We start from the raw sequence: 25272 nt of genomic DNA, 5'->3' as shown, positions 1-25272 counted from the left end.
TACAAAACACGACCCACTACAAGAGACTCATAGAAGCAGATAACAGGACAACAAGATAAAAGAACATGAAAAATAAAGACGTTGGTCAAAATAAAAACGTGGGTCCAAAAAGAACGAATTGAAAACGATCTTCCATGGACTGACCCGACTATTGAAAGTTAATCTTGAAACAAGTTATCGAGAAAGTTGAAGGGGCTAAGTGAAAGTGTATTAGTAAGAATAATACGAATTATTTAGTTTCTAAGAATAAGTTTTGTCTTGTTTTGCAAGTTGTTAATTTAGTATAAATAGAGGGTTAGGTTTTAAGCATTTGTAAGTGTCAAGAATTATAATAAAACAGAAAGCATCGATCTTGGTTGAGAGCAAATATTGTGTTCGTGTTTTTGGGTATGATTTCCAGCACCAAAAGCGATCTAACCGACATCTGATATATTCACACTACTGCACAATCTAAGAATAGTTGTCCTATGTTTGTCACATTTATCTTTATCTCACTTCAGTAAAGCAACACTTAAAGAGATGCCATTTTTTTCTCCACTCGAAGTTCTCCATATCTTTAAGCCCACAGGGAAACATTCAATCCATTTACCTAACTGCATGAGAGAGAAACGGATCTTGAATTTTTCCACGAGGGTCTCTATACTACTAGATATTTTTAAATTATAACTCTTTATCTTTTGATGAGCCAACATAGTCTAGCCACGACAAAACCTGTTTTGATCTGGACCAAAATAACAATTTTTAATATGACCCGTTTTGACTCACACCTCGTTCAATCTAACTCGTCCATTTTGCTAAAGATATATGTATGATTGTTATATATATTTCACAAGTCCGCTCAAGTAGGGATGAGCTCGGACCGTATAGGTACTGACCGGTACCAGTGTCGAAAATCTCGATCCCGAAAATCACAAATTTTTGGTACCGGTATCGAAATGTTCGGTTCGGTATCGATTCGGTACCGGTATTTAAAGTAAAATTCGGAAAATACCGGTATCGTATCGTACCGGTCCCGAAAACTCAAAACCTTGGTACCAATTCGGTACCGGCGGTACCCAATCTATACCAATACGAAATTTGCTCATCCATACGCTTAAGTATAAATCTAGATGATTATTTAACATTATCTTAATAAATCAGCTTGTTCATAATATCGGATTGGGTTGACTTAATCACCATAAATGACACAATCATAAAGAAAAAAATTGCGTTTTTTAGTCTCTATTTTAATAAATATATGTTGTCTATTGCTGATGACGATGAATTTTAACTCAATTGATATTGGAGGGGAAATGAATATTTGAGCCGGAGACTACAAGGTCTCGAGTTCTAATCCATCCCAACCGGGTTTTTTTTCGTAATGGCCTTTGGGCAACGGGTTTCCCTATAAGGCTATTCACTAAAGCCCCTCCAAAGTGCCATATCACCGCCACATTATCGTCACGTAGGTTTGTTGTCTCTCTCCATAACGCCCCTCTATGTTTTAATGCCCATTTACCATGTTATATATATGTATATGTATATGTATATGTATATGTATATGTATATGTATGTATGTGTTTGTGTGTGTGTGAGAGAGAGAGTGGAGTGAGAGAGAGGGGGGGGGGGGCTCACATATTCACCCCATAGCGCCGGTCTTAGTGACCCCCCCCCCTCCCCGGGATGCCCCTAAGTTAGCTCCCCTCGGCGGTATTCAAGCCCAAAGCTGCCCCATGAGCATCCCCAACCACGCCCATAGCGAACTGCCTAACAGGAGATGGTGAGCTTGACATACCTAATAATGTCTGCGATTACAGAATATAGGGTTGCCTTTTATCATTAGGATACTTGATGATTGGGCTTTATTCGGTGGTTAAAAAATATATATTTTTCTCTATTAATTCTTCAAGCAAATGCGTTATCTTTATCTTAAGAATTTTAAATTAAATAAACCTTGTTTTGTTTTCTTTCAAATATATATTTTTTAATATAATCTTCTATGGTTGGCAATAAACTGTCATGTCATAAAACATTCTTAATTACATATCAAGACAAATATCACATATGTTAAAATACTTCAGCATTTACTAACCTAAACTTATATAAAAAAAACTTACTTAAAAAGGGCATAAATGTATAGTTTTAATAATAACTTATATGTTTACACTTTCAAACACCAAAAATATCTTTAGCTTATATTCATTCTTTGTTAATATAGAGAGGACAAGTGCAAATGTTGAATGTTGGATACTGTTGTAAAGTGACCCAAAGGCTCTTTATTTTTTATTATTAACTGTTTTCTAAATTCCGATATTCGATTTTAATCTATTTTGCCTTAAAAAACTTTTTGATTTTAGTCGTCACTTTTTCAGTTTTTTTGTCTGATTCTGAGAACATGTTGATTTGGGAGTTGGATTTGGCCATCCTCGATAAAAGGAGTTAGATCTTACCTGGATGGATGGAAATTGTCGGGACATTTGTATCCTACTATATGAAATAAAATCATAAGTGCGTTCCTATGAAGGTAACATTTTTGATTTGGTTGTTGCTTTTGGACCGTCTCCTGACTAGATAATCTAAGTATCAAAAGTTTAGATATACCTTTTATTTTATGTCCAGTGTGTTTGAAATTGGTGGAACATGTCTTCAAAGATTGTCACATTTTATCCAAGATTTTGGAACTCTATTGCCTGCTAGTTGGATATGTAGTTACATGCTAATCTTAAGCATAAGAGTGTTATAAATGGTTGGACTCAGCTACATGGGTGAAAAAGAAAAAAGAAATTGTCAAGGAGGCGGTTGTTTTCATGGCTTAATGGATCATCATGAGATCCGGAATGAGGTGTTGTTTGGAAGACATAATGAAAGCAAAGAAACTCTTTTTAATTCCATAGTTCTGATGTCTCTTTTATGGTTTTCTTCTTGTAATAATTATAAGTTGCATTTGAATTGAGTAGCATGACTTAATAACCCGTTACTTAGCATGTAATTTTTGTTTTGTTCTTGATTAAGATTTCTTTAACCACGTTTGGTGTTTTAACTTTTAACCTAGATTGCCTTACAAAACATACTTTAGTTGTCATTTTTTTCCTTATTGTTATATTACTAGTATCTTGACCCGCGCATTGCGGCGGGTTTGTGTGCATACAATGAACGTCTAAAGTGCTATTGTTAGTCTTTCTTGTTGGTGGGGCATCTCTAAGTACACCAAGCTAGAGCGAGTTTTGTTTTCTTGGAAGTGACGGTACTGCTAGTGGCTGTCTTAGTACAAGACGACGTTTAACCTAACCATCTTCTCCTTTCGATGGAACCAAAATAGAGGTCTCCTCCACATATTAAGCACGCATAAGAACAAATTTCATTCTTACATTAATATTCAAATGTTTGACTTGCGATTATTTAAAAAAAAAATGGATACAACCTATAGAGCAGGATTCAGTATCCTGAATGGCAGGACCTAATTTGTTCATTTATATATATATGCATAAGCTATGATCATATACAATGCATGATAGTAAGAAACTCACAGTGATCCAGATTTGGTGTCTGTATCAATTTGCAAGTCATAAACCAAGACTTGATTCAGTTGTGCTTCAATAATGACCCTCTCACTCATGTAACGCCTACAAAGTTGAGGCATGCCATAAACTCAAGCTGCAAGATTTCACAATTGTATTAATATTTTCAGATATTGATTATAAACTTTTAAAAGTTAAATGTAATAGATCTGCGATTTCGAGTACTCCACCTGCTTTTGGTTTTGGTGTTCATTGTTTTCCTCCATTTTGGCCTGCATTAAATCATGCCATACTTGAATCTACCTTTAATAATGGACCTTAATTACCTTATAATATGTTTCAAATTAAAATGTATATAATGTGATATACATTCTGGTGATATTAAACTTGCCTGTGAATCAGCAAAACGGTAGTAGAAAGGAATCCATTTCTTTATGAGCCGTATCTCTATCTGCACAGGTTCATCACATTCCTTGATTTTCAAGACGGGTTTGATAGACACTGGTGAGCACCTACATTTAGTTATTGATAGTTAGCTTGTTCTTATTGTATAAGGAGTGGTTTATATAAAATGCGTGTCCATTTTCGGAAGCCTCAAACATAACGAAGACCGCAAAACACAAACCTCAACGTCAAATGTTATTAGTTATTGAATAAACCAGGAGGCAATTAAAGGTGTCCAAAAAGAATTAACCTCTAACATTACATGAGCATAGAATTTAGAAACTAAACAATAACAATGGCAGCTACATGAGTACAGAAGCGTTCCATCAAAACACATACCTAACAGCAAACTTTAAAAATATCTCATAAGCAATTCATGGAACACCTTATGAGCACGTTTAGAACAATCAAAATACATGATTTCATGTATTCAACGAATAACTTGTAAGCATACTAAGAACAATTAAAATACATGCATCTATTTACAAAGACTAAGCTCACCGTACTGGCCGGGCCACCGGCGGCTCGCAGAAACTGCAGCTCGATCTAATTTTACAAATGAAATAGATTCAAACAAAGAAAAAACCTAATCAATCAAAACATAATTTCACAAATAAATTAATCTGATTAGTGAACAATAATCGATTATTACTGAACAATGTACAACCTCTTATGCAACAGAAAGCTGCAAATTGTATATATATATAATATGTTAAAAAAGTTTTGTTATAATTTGTTATGCAAATGCTACATTACTTGACCCTCTTCTTTATACATTAGCATTTTTTTAAACAAAGATGTATTAACTAAAAACGTTGCTGGTTAGAAAAGCTAACCAAACAACACGTATTGCATTTTTATCAACTAGAGTGTTTTAAGTATCTTAAAATCTAGTGATTTAGTGATAATTAAGTTGATTAATTGAATATCTTTTTAATAATTGAGCCAATTGGTTATGAACATATGAAAACAAAACCATTTGTAATAGGTATAATTTTATTCCTCATGCCCTATTAAAATTTTAAACTATATCATGAAGTATCTTATCAACAATTTGAACTATGGAAACACTTGACACTTAGTAACCAGTCATAACTCATAAACCATTTTTAATTATTGATAGAGATAAGGTGATTGATAGTTGAAAAAAAATAAAGGGAGATAACAAGATCATGTAGGGGTAGATCCCTTAAAGAAAAAGAGATAAATAAAGGCCTTTTTTTATAGTTCAAAAAGAAAAAAAATAACTTTAAGCTCATGAAACTTAGAGAAAGTTTAGTTACAATTAGATGTGTTCTTCAGGTTTTGAGTTTTCTAGGTTGTATTCTTTGGTTTCCAAGTTTAGATCTAGACCTGAAACAGGACCTAAATCGTTCACGCATTATTCAAGTTTTGGTTGGATTAATCGGGTTTCGAGTATCTAGGAAAATTTTTAAAAGCTACAATATTAAAATTAATGCAACATATTATCTTTACTTGTAGCCTAAAAAACCAGATAGTAAACCAGAATAATCCAATAAAACAATTAAAAAAAATAAAATTTAACAAAGTCTAACCATAAAGAGCAAAATTTAACAAAGTCTAACCGTTAAAAGTCTAACCATAAAGAACAAAATTTTAACAAAATCCAACCATAAAAGAGACCAATATAATCGTCATCAATCATCTTCACGTTCGATTCTTCAATTCTTCTTCCATTATTTCCAATGCTATATTAAAAAAACTACAATTAAAATGCAGAATACGTAAATTTATTTGCATGAGTTTTAAAATTGTTAGTATTAAATTTGTTAGATATAACATGAGCAAACATTATAATAATAATAATAATAATAATAATAATAATAATAATATAAGGTTTTAATACAAAAAGTTTAGTTAGGTTTTTTTGGTTGACTCGAAAACCATAAATCAGACCAATAAACAACCCGAATTGTTACGGTTCGGGTTAGTTAGTGTTTTCAGGTTTAGTTCCACGGTTTGGGTTTTCTCTGGTTGGGTTTCGTTTAAAAGTGACCGACTTGCCTTTCACACCTTATTTACCATATAGAGTGAAAGAGACATGTTGGTGTCACAAGATGCATTTTTGATTATTTTATTGTTTTTTTGTAAAACATGTGTATGTTTTTCTGTTTTTTTTTAAATTATGTTTATACCGCAACGGACGTAACAGATACTAATCATATTTGTGTTGGCTTGCCGTCTCACGCTCGGGTTTTATCAACGCCCGTGTTTCAAAGCTCGAGTTTTACCAACACCAGATTTCACCGACAACACACTGGTTAGCACTAATGTTTTACCGACCAAGAAAACGTCGTTTTATATATTTTAATTTCTTCTATATGTATATGTTAATAGTCATTTTATATGTTAATTTGAAGAAGTTATTCTTTGTCTTAATTATGGTACCCTAAAGCGTAATCGATACCGGCTGAATAAAGTCGAGTCACCATGGCAACGCTCGGTTTTACCAACTAAAAAAAATGTTTTAAATTTATTAAATGTTATATACTAAGCTGTATAAGTGAAGCTACTTTTTTAGGTTTTTGTTTCAAATATATTAATTTGACAAATTTGTTTTTTAGTTTTAGTTCCGGTACCGTAACGAACGTAGCCGATACCAACAGAGTTCGCGTTGGCTTGCCGCTGCAACGCTCAAGTTTTACCGACATAATTTGCGGCGCAACGCGCACGAGAAAATACTAGTTTCTAGGAATGTTAACAAGTTGAACATGTCGTGAAGCTACTCAAGTTTAACTTGCTAAAATTTTAAATTAAGTAAAGCTTAAAAATAATTAAATATAATAATGAGTGAATATGTATATAGAACAATATTTCTTTCTTTTAATCTTCTTTTTTGCAAGTTTGAAGCTCTTAATAGTTGATAGCACATCAAAAGGGATGTAAACATGTATGGTTTTCCATAATTTACAAAATATAAACTGTTACATTGCCAAACTTATCCGAACATGTTCTTTAAGATGTTGGCTAAGTAAATAAGTTATGTGTCATACATCATCTATTTTGAACATAATCTATAATAATATTATGAGAAAGAGATATATAAGTAAACTACAAAGGAAAACACATAATCATCTAGTTTTGTATTTGTAAAACGAGTGTAACCTAGTTAAGTCGAGCCGAAACTTGTTTAAACTCAAACCCAACTTGTCCAATTATATTTTGAGAATTCTTTCTAAGGTTTGAGCTCGGACTATGAGTTATGTTAATTTATTATTTTGTTAATCATTTATAAATATAGCTATTATATATAACCTAAAATAGGCTTATGAGTTATTTATGTATCTTGCGTTAGTTTTATATGATAACTATTATGTAAACAAAAGTTTAGTAAATTTTATATAAATAATGGCTCGTTCAAGCTCATAAGCTTGGAAGCTTACTTGAACTCAATAAATTAAATTTGAGCTCAACCTCATTTATCAAAACAATCTTATTTTTAGGCTAAGATCATTTAAGCTCGGCTTCAAGATTTAACGAGCCAACTTCACTGTTAGGATCATTTTATTATTATGTTATTATTATTGTGAACAACAAACGAATCATTAATTCAAATAACTTACTAGCTAAATTTACCACATTGAGATACACTCTTCTTTCGACCAAGGGAAACCCTCAACTAAGGCTAACGTCTATGAACACTCGCTTGAAGGCACGACAGTGCGCCAAGGTAAAACATCGTTCTCAAGGATCCAACTAGTGAAAACCACATACTTATCTAGTCACTTATCATCACATAGTGTCGTTGAAACTAATCACAAGAAAAGAATCAAACATGGGTTACACGAACCATCAAGTATCTTCTTTACCACTCCACCACAAGCTCATCAACACCTGTTAGGCAGTTCGCTATGGGCGTTCGCGCGGGGGGGGGGGGTGGGTGGGTTGAAGGGGCGGTTTGGTTCTGAACACCGTAGAGGGGCACTATTGTAGGGGCGCTCAAGGAGGGGGGGTCACTTTGTCATACACACATACATATATATGTGTGTGTGTATAACAGGGCGATAAAGGGCTTTAAACTACAGCGAGACGTTATAAAAAAAGGCTTTGAAGTACTGTTTCCTACGTGGTGATGACGTAGAGGGGCTTTAAAACTCCTCCATGTGAACACAACCTTAGGGTCATTTACACTTTTACACCCATAATTAGTAGGCACAATGGTCAATTTTTCATTAATATAAAAACAACAATATTTGTTAAGAGACTAACATAATTAAAATTACATCTTAATTAAATACTAGACTTTCAAACAACATTGATATTATTATTAACTAACGACTGATATTAAAGGAATAAAAATTGCAGAATTTAAAGGTGATGGATTTTCATATCTTCATGTTCCCCACTCACCTACTCCTCTCTTTGTGAATAAAAGCACTAAAAAATTGTGTTATTCTTTGTCACAAGGTTAAATCGGACGGTCAGCATTCACCCAGAGTGCGCTCACTGATTGGTTAATAAATCACATCTTGCAAATCAAAACACCACTATCATTGGTCCACGTTTCACTGTCATTATTTTCATATTTAGTATTTTATTCATTGTCTTAATATTTACATAACATTCCCATAAACTTACTCTTGTTTAAATGTTTGGTCCCTTGTGTTTTTTAGTAACTCATCATAAAAATAAATTGTTTTTACTTTTTCATTAAAAATGTATGTTTAACTTTTTATATATCAATTCTATGTGAATAACCAAAGTAACTATAAATTGGTTAATTATATAGGGCTATGCATTAGAGTATTTTTAGCTTTTATTTATCAACTATGAAACAATAAGTCTATTTAAATTTATAAAATAAAACCTAAGTTTATATTTTGTTAAAATTTATAAACAATAAGTCTACTTTAAACATGACTCATTATTACCTACCTCAGATAGCAGATCACTCAGTTATGTCATGTAGACTTGATCACTTTCATTGAATGAGCTTCAACTTTCTTGTCAAAATCTAGCTTTACCACGTGAGCTTGTTCATTCACTTCTTTAGCTTTCATATTCCAATTATATCCCCCATTCTGCTAAGATACCATAGCATTCACTTCGGTTCTCCCACCATGCTGATTACCTGATTGATTTGAACTTCTTTCAACTCTTTCATTTGTGCATTCACAAGCAAAGTGCTCGTTTCTTTGATAGTTGTAGCAGCGCACTTTAGATTTGTCAAGACCTGGACTTTGACCCACAAACTTTCTCCCAGTCTTGTTCATAAACCTCTTCACTCTTTTTACTATCATAGCCATTTGCCAATGTACATCTATTTCTTCTAAATCATATGCATCAATCTGATCCTAGCTTCATCCAAAATTGTTTGGTCCCTTGTGTTTTTTAATAACTCATCATAAACATAAAATGCTTTTTACTTTTTCATTAAAAATGTGTGTTTTTATATGTCAATTCTATGTGAATAACCAAAGTAACTATAAATTGGTTAATTATTAGGCCTACGTATTAGAGTAGTTTAGCTATTATTTATCAAGTATGAAACAATAACTCTATTTAAATTTATAAAATAAAACCTAACTTTATATTTTGGTTTTGGTCCAGATTTAGATCGACTTAAATTTTTGGAACCAGGCTCATGTCCAACCCAATTAGATTGCCTAACTAGTCCGAATTAGTTAGACTTTCGATTATATTGTCTAATTTTTCTGTTTCGATTTAGTTATAATGGAATCCTATACTTTTGATTGCGTCATCTTCCTCGACCATGGTCATATGTGAGCGTTGTTTTTTACAACGATTAGAAGGACTACATCTCCTTTCTTGTTTTACATGTCATTCATGAATTTTTGTTATTTTGACTTTCTATGGTCGAGCAATATGAGAAGTAGGTCCTACAAGCCAAAAGGGTATTCCAACGTGTGAGAACTTAAATGGAGAACAAAATGTGATAAATTAATTTACAATTTGAACAAAAGTTATAATGATTTAAGGTAATTATTGTTACAATATTCTTATGTCGATAATGGCACGAAATAAGACGAGTGACAGAACATGCTTCAAATAAGATGAGTAGGCCTCAGTTTTAAGTTACTACACATCAACCAATATTTGGCTAAGTGGCACGAAAAGGTGTCTTGTACAAATTTTATCCTAAAACATAAAGAAAGTTAGTTTCTTGTCATAATGTAGTTTTTGGCTAAGTGGCACGAAAAGGTGTCTAATCCATGAAGCAACAACGTTTTGCCAGTTATAGAAATCTGAGTATGTTTCTTAGTACATGGAGACAAAAGCGGTTATAAACCGACAACGAATCAATATTATATAGTCCATGCCTTGGTACCAATATATTTACCTTTTCGATTAAACCAACTTTATGACGGTCACAAACTATAATGTTTTTTATAGTATAAACACTATGATATTGTATATGAATACTGGTTTTCAATAATCTCAACTATTGACTATTGGCAAATAACAGTCCAAACTAACGAGTTGGCTGCTAACGATCCCATTTCTTAACGTATTTGTTCCCAACGGTCCGCGACTAATAGAATCCTAACGTCGTTACTTGCATTTCGCCATAAAAATGATTTTGGCAAGAAAAGTAACATATTTTTGCCGGAAAACTCAACACGAACACCACCACCATCAACCGACTACCCAACCAACCACCAATAGATTTCGATGGTGGTTATGGGGTTCCGTAAACTCACTAATTGGAGTTTTTACTAGAAAAGTATTCCTAAATGTCTGATCGAAGCTTTTACTAGAAAAATGTTTCTACAAAAAATGTGAGTTTTCTGGCCAAAAATGTTTTTCCGGCGGCCTGCAACTAACCGCGTTAGAATTTTGTTAGTCGCAGACCGTTGACAACAAATATCTTAAAAGATGATATCGTCAGCAGTCAACTCGTTAGTTGAGACTAATATTTGACAACAGTCAATAGTTAACGGCTGAGATTATTTAAAACCAATATTCCTATTCTATATAATAAGTTTAGAGAAACACAAGGGTAAATTTGGAAAGATTACAATATCTAGGGTCAGATATATAACTTATGCATAAAACAAGCATAAATATCAACAAATTCTATATTTGCAAGACACTTGTCATCTCTACCGAGCCACAAGATCAACACGACACTGCTCTTCACCTTCACCTCTCTCTCACTCTAAAAGGGTAAATCCGTCTTTAAATTCTACACTCCTCTAAAGATATTTATCCCCTGTTTCTTGGGTCTTTTTATTTTCTTTAACTTGTGTCAAGATCTGATTTTTATTAACCATTTCTTGTGATTGATCCAAATCCTTCATGGGTTCTTGTTATTATTGTGTTTGGATCCATACCCTTAAGTTTCTTGGTTTAATTTGGCTTTTTGATCATCAAATCTTGTTCTTGGATATTGATCAAATAAAGAGGAAAAATAGTTGCTTTTTGCATAAAGATTTGGTTTTTGATTAGGGTTTTGAGTTTTAAAACTTTTAATCATGTTTTTTAATCTTTATTAGTGATTTGATGCATAGATTTGCAGCCTTGCAGGTATTGTTTAAGGGTATTTTGGGGATTTTTACTTTCAAAGCAATATGCAGATCATAGCTTCATAACAGTTGAATTCATTTCTATTTTTATAAAAATCAAGTCTTGATTTTGCTCCAATTAGTTTTGTATTAAAGTTTGACTTTTGGATTTAGATGGATATGCTTAGTAATATTCAACTTAATGTCATTATCATATTTGATGAGTAAAGATAATGTTTGTATCTAAAACTTCACTTTGAAGTCAAACTTGGACTTGTTTAACATGGGCATCATTACACTTTTTTTTTTGCCTTTTTTAACTATTCAAGATTTAATATTATCATATTACATATGGTAGTTATGTTAGAGTTGAAATTGTTTAAAAATATGATGTTTTAATTACTAATTTGGGATTCTTGATTTATGAATGTTGACTCACTTTTGTTCTTATTAAGGTCATAGGATACAAGAAATTTAAATTTAAATTTAAATTTAAGTTCTTGATCTTGAACAATGAGTTCATTTATCAACTTCAAGAACTATGGTGACACGTCGCAACAGGAGCTCAACTGCGGTAAACAAATGGTGGCGAATTCGCCTTTGACCAGACAGTCTTCTATCTACTCGTTGACTTTCGACGAACTGCAAAACACTTTAGGTGGTGGTGGTAAAGATTTTGGATCAATGAACATGGATGAACTGTTAAAGAATATTTGGACTGCTGAAGAAAGTCAAGCACTTGCATCAACTTCCAATTTTGGAAATACCCAAAATGCCCCTAACAATGAGAATATTCAAAGACAAGGATCTTTGACTTTACCAAGAACACTGAGCAGGAAAACAGTTGATGAAGTTTGGAAGGAGTTGCTTATAAGTAGTAGTAGTAATGGAGTCAAAGATGGCGACTTGATCGGTCAAACACCGAATTTACAGCCGCAAGAACGAGAACTGACATTAGGCGAGATGACACTCGAGGATTTCTTGATGAAGGCAGGGGTAGTTAAGGAAGATAACCTAATTCAAACGAATGTGGGCCAGCCCATTATGCCTCAAAACGGGTCGTTTTTCGGTGATGTCTCACAACCGAGTGTTGAAAACAATAGTTTCATTTTCGGGTTTCAAAACCCAAACCCGAACCCGAACCCGAACCCGAACCCAAATCAGAATCACGGGTTTAACGGGCCGAATGTTAACCGACTCACCGAGTCGAAAACAGGGGTGACCCTGCACCCGAAACAAAAACCACAACCACAATCACAACCGCAGCCACAACCTATTTTTCCTAAACAAGCTGCTTTGGACTTCACAGCACCGTTGACCGGTCAACTAGCTAGCCCGGGGGCTAAAGCTGGGAAATTTGAGCAACCAGTTAAGACTAATGTGGTTCAGGTTAGTGACTTAGAGAATGGAGTTATAAGCATTAAAACACTCGGGGGTATTCCGGTAAATTCTCCACGAAGTTTGATCCCGAAGAGTAACTTGGATTCGGGGACTCCATCGCCTCCGCTTTATGCGTTTGGTGAAGGCGGGCGGAAAAGTAACGGGACTTTAGAGAAAGTGGTGGAGAGAAGGCGGCGAAGAATGATTAAGAACCGCGAGTCGGCTTCACGATCCCGGGCTCGAAAGCAGGTATTTTTCGTTTTAACAATTTGCATTTGTTATCTTTGAAATTGATTGATATAATGAGAATGTATGATTTCAAGTCAAGTTTGTACACCAGAGCCTCTTATATCATACAATTCATATGATAAGACGAAAAATGGTCATACCGGCCATATGACATTGTCACTGGTCAAATCAGTCATTCTTTGTCAGGCAAAGCAACAGGTTATATGATTTGCCTCTCATACAAACCATATAATCATTTCTCGTGGTGTCCTACAACCCTGTATGGCACGCCAATGGTGTCGGGACATTGTGTTAGTGGTATTTGTATAGAAAAGATATAAATTGTTTATACATTTTCACGCATTTGTTTAATTAAAGTTAGTTTTTGGCCGAATTTTTAATTAAATTAATTATTAATATATTATTTAACAAAAAGATTTATGTGCAAATTTATTATTTTTGGCCGAATTTTTTTTGGCCCAAAAATTACAAGCCCAAACGTTAAAACCAAAAAGGCCAAAACCAAAGCGAACCCAAACTGACCGAAACTGAACGGTTTTCAAAAACTCAAAACCGAAACAAACTGACTCATGCACACCCCTTGTTAAAATAAAAAAAAAGTTATAATTTTGTGGCTATTTACCTCGGTTTTTATTTATTACTTTCGATTAAACGATCACTTGATTGAATTTGATAGGCGTATACTTTGGAACTGGAAGCCGAAGTTGCAAAACTTAAAGAAATCAACAACGAGCTGCTTAAAAAACAGGCATGTAACCGTAACTTTAATCGTTGTTATTATCATGTTCATAAACTCATTTAAATGTTTGTTATAAGTTTTAACTTATTATTATTATTATCATGTTTATAAACTTGTTTAAATGTTTGTCACTACAGGAAGAAATCATGGAGATGCAGAATAATCAGGTATGCATTCACATAATAATAATAACCTCCAAATTAACTTAAAATCATACTGGAAGTTATTACTTATTAGCAAGTAGTCCTGTCAACGAACCGAACGAACACGGACAAGGGCATGTTCCTTATCATTCATTTAATTTTAAATGAACGTGAACACTTACTCGGACAAATATTTGTGTTGATGTTCGTACTTCGTTCGTTTAAAAAATGAGCATGCTTGTGCTCGTTCATTTAAAATCTAAATGAACAGTTCACAAACATAAACAAACCTAATTGAACAAAGATAAACAAACATAAATGAACATATGCGAACAAACGCAAACGAACGCAAACAAACATAAACGAATATAAAGGAACACACTTTAATGAACAAAAACAAATAAATAAATATAAAACATTAAAGTAGATAATTCATCCAATGTTTCATCAAAAATTGGATATAAATGAACATAACTGAATGAACGAAACGCATGTTTATGTTTGTTACTTTAATTAAATTAACACAAACTTTTTGTTCATGTTCGGTCGTTTATTAAATGAACGAACATAAACAAACTTCCAACAGAACGGTTCACGAATAGTTCGGTTTGTATACAAGCCTATTAGCTAGTGTTTGTTATTTTGACTTCCAAAAGTCAACTAATAACTTGTTATATATTATGCAGGTAGTGGAGAAGAAGAAACTGCCATGGGGAAACAAAAGACTATGCTTACGAAGAACGTTGACCGGACCTTGGTAGACCGAAGAAGTAATGGTAGATTAGGCGAAAAAAATAAAATAAAAAAAAACTATATTAATAATAATAATGATAATATTATATTAAGTATGTATGTTTTTATACATATGGGAATGCAATATTGTTAACTGTCTGTGTATGTATTAGGACCAGATTAGCAAGCACATTATGTTATGTGCAACTTCATTTTGAGAGGCATCCTGTTTGTAAGTTATTGATCGTATAATTGTGGTATGAATCTTTGTTTGCACTCTTGTTTGGTTTGTAGATTATTGTGTAATTTGCTTTAAAGAATCTCGGCATGTTATGTGGCCGGTTCTAGAGGTGTTCACAGTCTGGTTTTAGTGGTCTGGTCTTAGTGGTTTTGATGTGAATTTTGAGTTGAACTGCTAACTAAAGTTTGGAAACAGATAAACCGAACTGACTTGGTTGGGTTGGCCGGTTTTGCGGTTTGTATCAATTTTTCTTTCTTAAAGTATGATTTTGTTAAAATTTATGTGAACGAATAACCAGGCGGGCAAACCATTTAATATGCAAATATTATTATTTGTAATGTGTAAATAATAAATTTTAAGTGTTTTAAAAAAACTGAATTAGAATGAGAGTATCATGAATTGCTTTTATTTATATACGGGTTTAGGTTTAAAACGAGTGGAAAAAAGAGAAAAGAAATTAGAGAGGTATTAAAAGAAGGATACCCGACCTTAAGGCCGGGGTGCTTCAAACCTAATCTGCCGACCTTAGGGTCGTGGTGACTTCAAACCTAATCCGAATCAAATGATAGTTGGAACTTACCTGCACATGTCCAACACAAGCTGTGATTTATCTGATCATGCTAGTTAGTAGGGTATTGACAGGTCCCATAGTATACTGTATTGGGTTCTCATAGTTACAAATAAATATTTCTTCCTATAGTGATGTTGTTTGGGACACATGATAAGCTTTTTAAATATGAATGATTGATTATTATTTTGTGGGCGACTTTCAAGCCTTAACGAGTCTTGTGTACTTTTAAGTTTTACCTCTTTTGAATTTTTATGTATTAATTTTACACTATTAAAGTCGAGCTCGAGCCAAGCTTTTGCTTGTTTAAGATAGTATATGAGGTTGAGCTTAGCTTATGTTCGTTTAAGGTTTTTTTTTCTTCAAAATAATTAAAAACGTATATAAAATAATTAATACATAGTACACCAGCCAAGCCCAAGCTTGAAATACAACTCATGAGCCGAACTTAAGCTTTAGAAAAAAAGAGCTCGAAATAAGACGAACTCAAGCTCCAGCTCTCGTCAATCAAAATGAGCCAAACTTGAACTTTAGGAAAAGAGCTTGAAACGAGCTAAGCTTATGAAAAAAGAGTTTGAAACGATCCGAACTCAAGCTCCGGCTCTCATAAATGAAACAAGCCCGAGCTCTAGAAAAGGAGCTCGAAAGAAGCCGAACCTTAGAAAAAGAGTTCGAAACAAGCCAAGCTCGAGCTCCAACTCTCGTAAATGAATACAGAGCTCGAGCTTTAGAAAAAAGAGCTCGAAATTAACCAAACTAGAGCTCGAGCTCTCGTAAATCAATACAAACCGAGTTTGAGCTTTAGAAAAGGAGCTCGAAACGAGCCGAACTCGACCTCTCGTAAATCAAAACATGCCAAGCTCAAGCTTGAGATCTCGTAAATGAATATGAAACGAGCTCCAACTTTAGAAAATCTTAAAATGAGCTCGAAACAAAACAAACTCGAGGTCTCGTAAAATGAAAACAAGTCAAGCTCAAGCTCGCTCGTTGACATCCCCGTTGGTCTTCAAATATATTAATATTATTTTAAACAAACAACACACCAGCAAATCAATACGAATCGAGCTCAAGCTTTAGAAACACAAGCTCTTATAAATCAATACGAACCAAGCTTGGGCTTTAGAAAAAGAACTTGAAACAAGACAAACTCAATCTCTATCTCGACCTAAATTAAAACAAACTGATTTCAAACCTAGTCAAACTCGAGCTCGACTCGTTTACATCCCGTTGTTATTCAAATTATTATTATTATTAAAACCAATGTTTTTAAAACCTGACCGGTTCGGCTGGTCCGACCTATCGGATCGGGATTCGGTCACCCGACCGGTCCGGGTCAACACAGTTCACTCGCTACTCAAAAGATCGGCCGGCCCGAACCGGTTCACCGGTCCAACCGCAAAACCGCACCGGTTCAACCGGTTAACCAGACCGGTTCAGCCGGTTTATTATGGAATTTTTATATATTTTTTCATTTAACATTTTTTTTCATTAATATTTGAGTTCGGCCGGTCTGACCGGTTGAACCGATGAACCGAACGATTCGATGTCTGATCCGGTTATGAAAATATTGATTAAAACAACGGGATGGGCAAGGAGAGATAAGGGCTGAGAGATAAGATATGAACAACACACCAGCAGCAGCATCCCAACTCACTTCCTTGTCATTATTATCTTCCGGTGTCGTATATAAACACACCACTGCCTTCCTCATACACCATTATTATTATTATTATTACACACAGTTAAAGGTGAAATGTTAGGGTTTGTATCACGAACCGTACGATCAACCGCATTACGTCACCGGCGTTCATCGATCATACTTCCGTCAATCAATCGATACTACAGCTCACAGTCACAAGCACATAATGTTCTACCCGACGGTATCGATCGGAGCTCCGATTCGTTTATTCGAAACCGTACGGTTATGGAGTCAGTTATGGATCAGCTTCACTCTCGTATCCGTCAGGTATACATACATACATACATACATACGAGTTTGATATTAATTAATTAATTAATTAGGTTGGTTGGTTAATTGTGTGAATAAACCGGTGTTGATACTGATTTTGACTCTAGAGTTGACTTTTTATTACATGCAAGTAGTGGTGGCCAAGTAAACCGGTTAACCGAAACAGATCATGTAGAAACCGGTTTGTGCACCTCTAAACCGGTTTAAAGCTCAAAACCAGTTCGGTTGGTCAACAAAAGTCAAAGCCGGTTTACGATCGGTTTCGCCATTTCGGTTCGGGTTGAAACCGGTTTCGTGGCCAGGTTACGATCGGTTTCGGTTCGGGTTTGATTGGCTTCGGTTCTGGTTTTGACCGATTTGATATTAATTAGGTATACGAGTTTGATATTATTTAGGTTGGTTAATTGCGTAAATAAACCGGTTTTGATGTTAGTTTTGACTGTAGAGTTGACTTTTGATTACATGCAAGCAATGTTGTTAAAATAGCTAGTCAGTCGGTTGGGTGGGGATCGAGATTAACCGGATTGGACTTTAATGTATAATTGTTAGTTTTATATATACACGCACACATTTTTATATGTAATTTTCAGTTTTATACATAAACAAACACATTTTGGCCGGAAAGTAGCTAGAATCTTGCTGGAAAACGCTGATTTTTGCTGGAATTTCGCCGGAAACCGCCAATTTTGGCCAGAATCTCATGCCGATTAATCCTGATTTTCCTGATTTTGGCCAGATTTGACCATTGACAGATTAGCCAAAAATGAATCGGTGAAGTGGGGACCAACGATTAATCGGGGATTAATCGACGCCTAGTCAGGATTTTTGCAACACCGCATGCAAGTAGAGGTGTAGACAGGGGCGGACCAACAGCTTGACGACGGGGTCCTGTGATTAAAGGAAAAGATTTTAGTGTTATGTATATGAAAATATCCTGACCGACCCTGTTAAAATTTGACACCAACCCCTGTGAAATACTGAGAAAAGGAGAAAAGATAGAACGGAGAAGAATAATAATATTTTATTAGATGTACTTGTTTTGTCTGCACATTTTCTTCCCCGTCTTTTCAAATATAACTTTTCTTTTTTCTAATAATAGCAGCATTAAAAATAAATAATTTAAACAAACATAAAAGTACTTTTTAGTGCCGGTTAAAAAAAAGTATACCCTTTTAGTTTCATTTGGGTTACCTTATACCTTTGTTGGTTTTTTTTTTGAATTAACTTGTTTTATTTACTTTATTTATTTATCTTACTATTTTATCATTTTATTTTACATAAAAATATTTTATATAGTTAAAAGTTTTTGCCTTTGCAGCTGTGTTTATATAGAAAAAACATATAAAGTTTATTCATATTTTTATCGCATACGTAAACTGGTGCGTCGGGGCCTTGTTGCCTCAATGCGGCTACCGATTGGCGTGAATTTGTTTTGTGTTTATAATTTATTTATTTTTTAAAAATTTTTTTAGGTGACCCAACCTGACCCGAAGATACTGAAAATATTTTAATATTTAGCGATAGACAAATGATCTCCAAAATTTCCGACCCCTGTGAGAAAATTTCCTTGGTCCGCCAGTCCGCCACTGCTGTAGAGGTGCACAAACCGGTTCGGTTTGGTCAATTAAAGTCAAAACCGGTTTATGATCGGTTTCGGTTCGACTTGAAACCGGTTTCTTGACTCGGTTTCCGTTCGGTTAACCGGTTTGAAACCGATTATGTAGAAACCGGTTTGGAACCGATTGAAACCGTAGTTCGGAACCGGTTTGGAACCAATTGAAACCATAGGTTTGGAACCGCTTTGTAATTTCTCCACCAAAACTGGTTCAAACTGGTTAACCGAACCGAAACCGGTCAAAACCTGAACCGAAACCGATCGCAACTTGGTCAGGTAACCAGTTTCAACCCGAACTGAAACAGATCATAAACCGGTTTTGAGTTTTAAACCGGTTTGCGCACCTCTTGATGCAAGTGTTGGAAGTGAATTTTTGGTAATGATTTTGTGCTAATTGAATGATTAAAAATTTGTTAAGGAATTTGCGTATATGATTTTGTACAACACAGGATTTAGGGGTCCTGTATGGTTACATGCAAGTGTTGGAAGTGAATTTAGGTAACGGATTTGTGTTGATTGTGTAATCAGGTTACTGAAGGTGGAGGTGAGGAAGCTGTGAAGAGGCATAGAAGTAGGAACAAGTTCCTTGCACGAGAGAGAATCGATCGGTTACTGGATCCGTCTTCTTCGTTCCTTGAGCTTTCTCAGGTTAGAAACTAATCATTTGTTTTGATTTTAGTGGTTGGAATACCTGGTTCTAGGGCTTCATTGCTTAATTTTATTATAATTGCTTACTGCAGATAGTATGGTTAGATTATGTAACTTTAGTTAGGATTTAGGATCACGAATTTGAATGTACATGGGAATTTTTATTAGATATACATAGGAGTGCGTCTCGAGATCGGGTCGATAAAGAGTTCGAAACAATCTGAGCCCGAGCCTCAAATAATGCTCTAATAAACTTTGTTTGGGAAGATCTTTAGTATTGTCGAGCCTTAGCGAGCCTTGTGTACTCTTATGAACTTCTATGTATTAATTTCAAAGCCTAGCTCGAGCTTAGCTTTGGCTCATTTAAGCATTAAGGTATTGTACACGAGCTCGAGCTGAACTTAGGCTCGTTTAAGCTTTTCTGAAAATACATAAGAATAATTAAAATGTAGAAAAATAAATAACAAATAAACGAGCCGAGCTCAAGCTTTAAAAAACGGCTCATGAGCCAAGCTCAATCTCTGGCTCTTCTAAGTCAAACTCAAAACAAGCCGAGCTTCAGCCTAGACGGGCTCGGGCTTAAATTGGCTGGTTTACACCCCTATTTATACACTGATGATGTATATCCAACAATCTATTTGATGAACCAACCTTAAATCAGTCCATTAGGTCATGCTAGTATATTTTTCCAACACAGGATTGATAGATTTTACAAACATATATCTCTTAACTTATGGACTGGTTGCAGTCTAATTTGAAAGCAGAACTTCCGTATAGAATCTCTAGGCTAACATGTATTAATTCTTCTTGTTTTTCTGTTTATTTCTTTTTTCTATTTGATGAAAGCTTGCAGGCCATGAATTATATGAAGAACCTCTACCGTCTGGAGGTATAATCACTGGAATAGGACCAGTACATGGAAAACTTTGTATGTTTATAGCAAACGATGCAACAGTCAAAGGAGGAACTTACTATCCTGTTACTGTTAAGAAACATCTTCGAGCTCAAGAAATTGCAGCTAATTGCAGATTACCATGTTTATATCTTGTTGATAGTGGTGGTGCTTTTCTTCCAAAACAAGCTGAGGTTTTTCCTGATAAAGAGCATTTTGGTAGAGTATTCTATAACGAAGCGCTTATGTCATCCGAAGGTATTCCCCAAATTGCCCTAGTGTTAGGTTCTTGCACAGCGGGTGGGGCCTACATACCTGCAATGGCGGATGAAAGTGTTATGGTTAAAGGAAATGGTACCATATTTTTAGCAGGACCTCCACTTGTAAAGGTTAGTTTAAGTTCATTGTCGGTAACTTTTGTGTTATATTTTGTGTTATATGTCACTTATATCATATGTTTGATGAAATGTTCTTCAGGCTGCTACAGGGGAGGAAGTGTCTTCTGAAGATTTAGGGGGTGCAGATGTTCATTGCAAGGTATCAGGTGTTTCAGACTATCTTGCACAAGGTAAACTTCTTATGCGAATGCATCCTCGTTCGGTTAACTTTAACGGAACATAAAATCGAACACAAACGATTAAATGAGCAAGTTTTCTTGTTCGTGTTTGCTTGCTAAGAAAATGAACATGTTCGTGTTCGTTTATGTTCATTAACAATATAAATGAATGGTTCGCGGATGTAAACAAACGAACGCAACTTAACTGAGTTAATCTAGTTAAAAGTAATGCGAAGAATAATGTGTTGGGCTTAAAAAGTTGTAAACTATACTACGTTGTAAAGGGCCGAAAAATTTAAATGAATATATTAACGAACGTAAATAAACGAACTTAAACAAGCATAAACTAATGTACATAAACAAATTAAATGAAGAAGCGTTAACGAACATAAATGAATGAATAGGACACATGTTTATGTTCTTTCGTTTAAACTAAATGAACATAAATTTTTGTCCATGTTCGTTCGTTTATTTAAAGCATTGCTACATGTTAAGAGTGGTCGTTTGTAACATGATTTCAAGTTAACATGATTTCAAGTGTTGTTTAATTAATTAAACAAATACAATATCTTTTGTGATTTATACTTGCACAGATGAACTGCATGCGCTCTCAATTGGAAGGAATATTGTTAAAAACTTACACACAGCTGGAAATGAAGGAACGTTGAATGGTTTTCAAAACATCATTTCTGATTACAAAGAGCCAGTTTATGATGTCAACGAGCTTCGGTCAATCGCACCCACGGATCTAAAACAGTCATTTGACATTCGTTCGATTATTGCCCGTATTGTTGATGGAAGTGAATTTGATGAATTCAAACAATTGTATGGCACTGTGAGGCTAAGTTTATCACTTTTTTACCCTAACTTATTTAAGTTTTTGTTACAATGCTATTCATTTTAATTCCTTTTTTTTTTAATTTTATTTTGCAGACCCTTGTAACAGGCTTTGCTAGAATTCTTGGACAGCCTGTTGGAATTATAGGAAACAACGGAGTGTTATTTAATGAATCTGCTTTAAAAGGAACTCACTTTATTGAATTATGTTCTCAACGGAACATTCCATTAGTGTTCCTTCAAAATATTACAGGATTCATGGTATGTCATCTAGGCCTATAAACAAGTTAGATTATTTAATAAATAAACAAACGAACATGAGCAAGGTTTTTTTGTTTGTTTAGTTTTTGGACATAACACATGTCTTATTTGTTCATTTATGTTCGTTTATGTTTGTTAGTTTGCATTTGTTTAAGTTCGTTCGTTTATATATTCTTCATATGTTCGCTTAAACCTACTAAAACTTAGTCTAGTTTTGTTAATTTTTAGTCTTGACTGATGTTCACGTTTACTTTTAATTGGTGCTCAGTCGATTATGGACGTTCATCTATGTTCGTTCGTGAACTGTTCGTTTATACTCTTAACAAACGAACACAAGGATAAATGATATGGATGCTTTGTTCGTGTGATAGGTTGGATCAAAATCAGAGGCTAACGGTATAGCAAAAGCTGGAGCAAAGATGGTGATGGCTGTTTCTTGTGCAAAGGTTAGTTTCTTTTATAAACTGTTGGCGTCATTTGAAGCCATCCATTTTGTTTAATATCTATTGTTGGTATTACTAACATTATTGTTGTTATTATTATTATTGTTATTATTATTATTGTTATTATTGCTATTATTATTATTATTATTATTATTATTGTTTGGTATTTACAGGTTCCTAAAATTACCATTGTTATTGGTGCAAGCTTTGGTGCTGGAAATTATGCAATGTGCGGGCGTGCGTATAGTCCAGATTTTATGTTCTTTTGGCCAAACGCCAAAATAGGCGTGATGGGTGGTCCTCAGGTATGTCAGATTTTTTAAAACAATTAGCCAATATTTATTTTAAATTTGCAATTTGCACAGTGAATTATTTATTAAAATGTTTTATTGTTTTACAAATTTGCAGGCTGCTGGTGTGATGTCTCAAATAGAAAAGAGCAAGATGAAAAAAGCGGGAATCCAGGTAATGGCAATGGATTTCTTGTTTACTTTGACTTTTTTTTTAATGTTTTAAAAAGGGAAAATCATCCAAATAATCATTTTGATTACTTTTGACTTCTTGTAATTTTTAAAAAAATCATTAACAAATCGACGCTTGTACCGACCATCATGCAGTTTAGGGGAATCACCCATCACCGAAAAAATCCAATAATAAGATGACACGTGTCCTAATTACGTGATTTTATATTGGACGCATGTTATCTTTTTACTATCTTTATTTTGAAGAACCTCGTGATCCCAAAGATTACAGTGAAGTCGAATTACTAGAAATAACTTTACGGGTCAAAAGGATATTTTCGTATATCACGCACTCACGCCTAGGCTTGTAAACGAACTGAGCATTCAATGAACTGTCTGGGAACCGTTCGGCAAGAAGTTCGTTCATTTATGTTCGTGAATGTTCATTTGCGTTTGTTCATTCATCGTCATTTATCTTCACTCATTTACATGGTCCGTTCATGTTCCACTCAGTTCATTTACAGTTCTAAATTAAGTATTTGGTCAAAATGGTTTAATCGGGCCATTAGGAGTTTAATAATTAAAATTTTTAAACTGCGCTTAATAATTGTTTGACTTACAGTGGTCAAAGGAAGAAGAAGAGAAGTACAAGGGGAAATTTATCGAGGCGTACGATAGAGAAAGCTGTGCGTATTATTCAACAGCAAGATTATGGGACGATGGGATTATCGACCCTGCTGACACCCGAAAAGTATTGGGACTCTGCATCTCTGCTTCTAAAAATCGGCCCGCGCAAACCACCAAGTTTGGTGTATTTAGAATGTAAACATGTATGTCATGTAAAAGACTTTGTAGCCTTGATATGAGCTACTGTAAAACTGTTTTTACATAATCTTCTTTCGTTAGTTATGTATCGAACTACAACCCCTATCGGGGGCGTTCATAGTTTATGGGCCAAACCATTGATAATGGTTTTTGATCACATAAATAGAGATGCGAAACTAATTCTAACCAAACGGATATATCCAAAACATTTGGGATGAGTATTCGGGTAAGACTGGTTTTAAAAGTTTTTGTGTACGGGACGGGCGTGGTATTAGGCAATGTTATAGTAATCATTAGGCGTTAGTCGGACGGTGGGGTGGAGACTCGCGATTAATTGGGGTTAGCTAGGATTAATTGGCGTCTAGTCAGGATTTTTACAACCAAGGTATTAGGTGATATTCAGCCCGATCATCCAAAACATATAGGACATATATACTACTTGATTACTAGTACTATGTCTACAAACTTTTACTCATCTTTGTGCTTGGGTAATCATAATCCTCTACGCTACAGCCCCACCGTGTCTCCGGTGTATCTGTTCCCGAAAGTGCGGAACATTTTTGATATGTCTACAAACTTTTACTCATCTTTTCATGTTAATTATGATTATCCATTAATTTTGTTGCTAATTTATCTGATTATAATCAGATCCATATTTGTTGTAACTTGCTCATGTTTATAACTATACGGTTTATTACAACTATGATTAAAATTTAACCTTTTTGTTAATTGAAGATATAGGAGGCCATCTTTCATCGTTTGTTCAAGGTACTCTTCGTACTTTGTTTATGTTCGGTAACCGCAGCCGGTAACGATTTATATGGGATTTAAATCATATGGTTGGAGATGCTATTGTTGTTTATGAGTTAAACGGGTCAGTTACGACAGCATTTCGAGCTGTTAGGAGTGTTAATTGCAGCACAACAAATAGTAATTTGTTACGTTTTGGAAATTCTAAAAATAACTTTTGATACAGATTCAACTAAATTAAAAGAATTTTTAGATTTGGTATTTGAGGTTTTGGAAACTTATTTGCTGCTCTTTTATATACATGATTGCTTTTGGCATAAATTTACCATACTTATTTTTTTTCTATACCCTATGCTTCTTCTTTTTTTCCACAAAGACACTCAACTCTGTTAAGCATTTTAAGTTTGTTGATAATCATCAGAATCCACATTGTATATGGTATTTGTATGCTGACTAATTATTTATCATTTTTCAATTACTAATTATTATTGTTTTAACCTCAGCTTTCGACTGTATACTCATGTTCAGGTAAAGC

General features: G+C 34.4%; 2 protein-coding genes across 2 annotated transcripts; both read left to right on the top strand.

Annotated features, from left to right (window-relative positions):
• The first annotated feature begins 11890 nt into the window (after nt 1-11890).
• On the top strand, nt 11891-14767 carry LOC143591504 (ABSCISIC ACID-INSENSITIVE 5-like protein 4). The gene is made up of 4 exons (XM_077071692.1): nt 11891-13057; nt 13734-13809; nt 13938-13963; nt 14626-14767. Coding segments are annotated over exons 1-3 (1194 nt in total). The 5' UTR covers nt 11891-11941; the 3' UTR covers nt 13940-13963; nt 14626-14767.
• Nucleotides 14768-17233: 2466 nt separating this feature from the next.
• Nucleotides 17234-24034, top strand: LOC143591502 (methylcrotonoyl-CoA carboxylase beta chain, mitochondrial-like). The gene is made up of 10 exons (XM_077071691.1): nt 17234-17446; nt 19593-19712; nt 20559-20993; nt 21082-21172; nt 21754-21995; nt 22094-22258; nt 22630-22704; nt 22875-23006; nt 23110-23166; nt 23785-24034. The coding sequence occupies exons 1-10, from the start codon at nt 17234-17236 to the stop codon at nt 23986-23988; spliced, it is 1734 nt and encodes a 577-aa protein (XP_076927806.1). The 3' UTR covers nt 23989-24034.
• Nucleotides 24035-25272: the final 1238 nt, after the last annotated feature.

The sequence above is a fragment of the Bidens hawaiensis genome, unplaced genomic scaffold, assembly GCF_021521415.1.
Source record: "Bidens hawaiensis isolate Kalapana, Puna unplaced genomic scaffold, B.hawaiensis_p1.1 tig00039734_1, whole genome shotgun sequence".
Classification (NCBI taxonomy): Eukaryota; Viridiplantae; Streptophyta; class Magnoliopsida; order Asterales; family Asteraceae; genus Bidens; species Bidens hawaiensis.
Note: the sequence above shows the minus strand (reverse complement) of the source record. Positions and strands in the feature narration are given on the sequence as shown.

What these genes read in the sequence shown, in the direction of transcription:
- LOC143591504 (XM_077071692.1), top strand. Translation starts at nt 11,942, where the DNA reads ATGAGTTCATTTATCAACTTCAAGAACTATGGTGACACGTCGCAACAG. An exon ending in GATCCCGGGCTCGAAAGCAG is followed by an intron (nt 13,058 to 13,733) that starts GTATTTTTCGTT and finishes TGAATTTGATAG; the next exon opens with GCGTATACTTTGGAACTGGA.
- LOC143591502 (XM_077071691.1), top strand. Translation starts at nt 17,234, where the DNA reads ATGTTAGGGTTTGTATCACGAACCGTACGATCAACCGCATTACGTCAC. An exon ending in TTCAGACTATCTTGCACAAG is followed by an intron (nt 21,173 to 21,753) that starts GTAAACTTCTTA and finishes ATACTTGCACAG; the next exon opens with ATGAACTGCATGCGCTCTCA. An exon ending in TGAAAAAAGCGGGAATCCAG is followed by an intron (nt 23,167 to 23,784) that starts GTAATGGCAATG and finishes TTTGACTTACAG; the next exon opens with TGGTCAAAGGAAGAAGAAGA.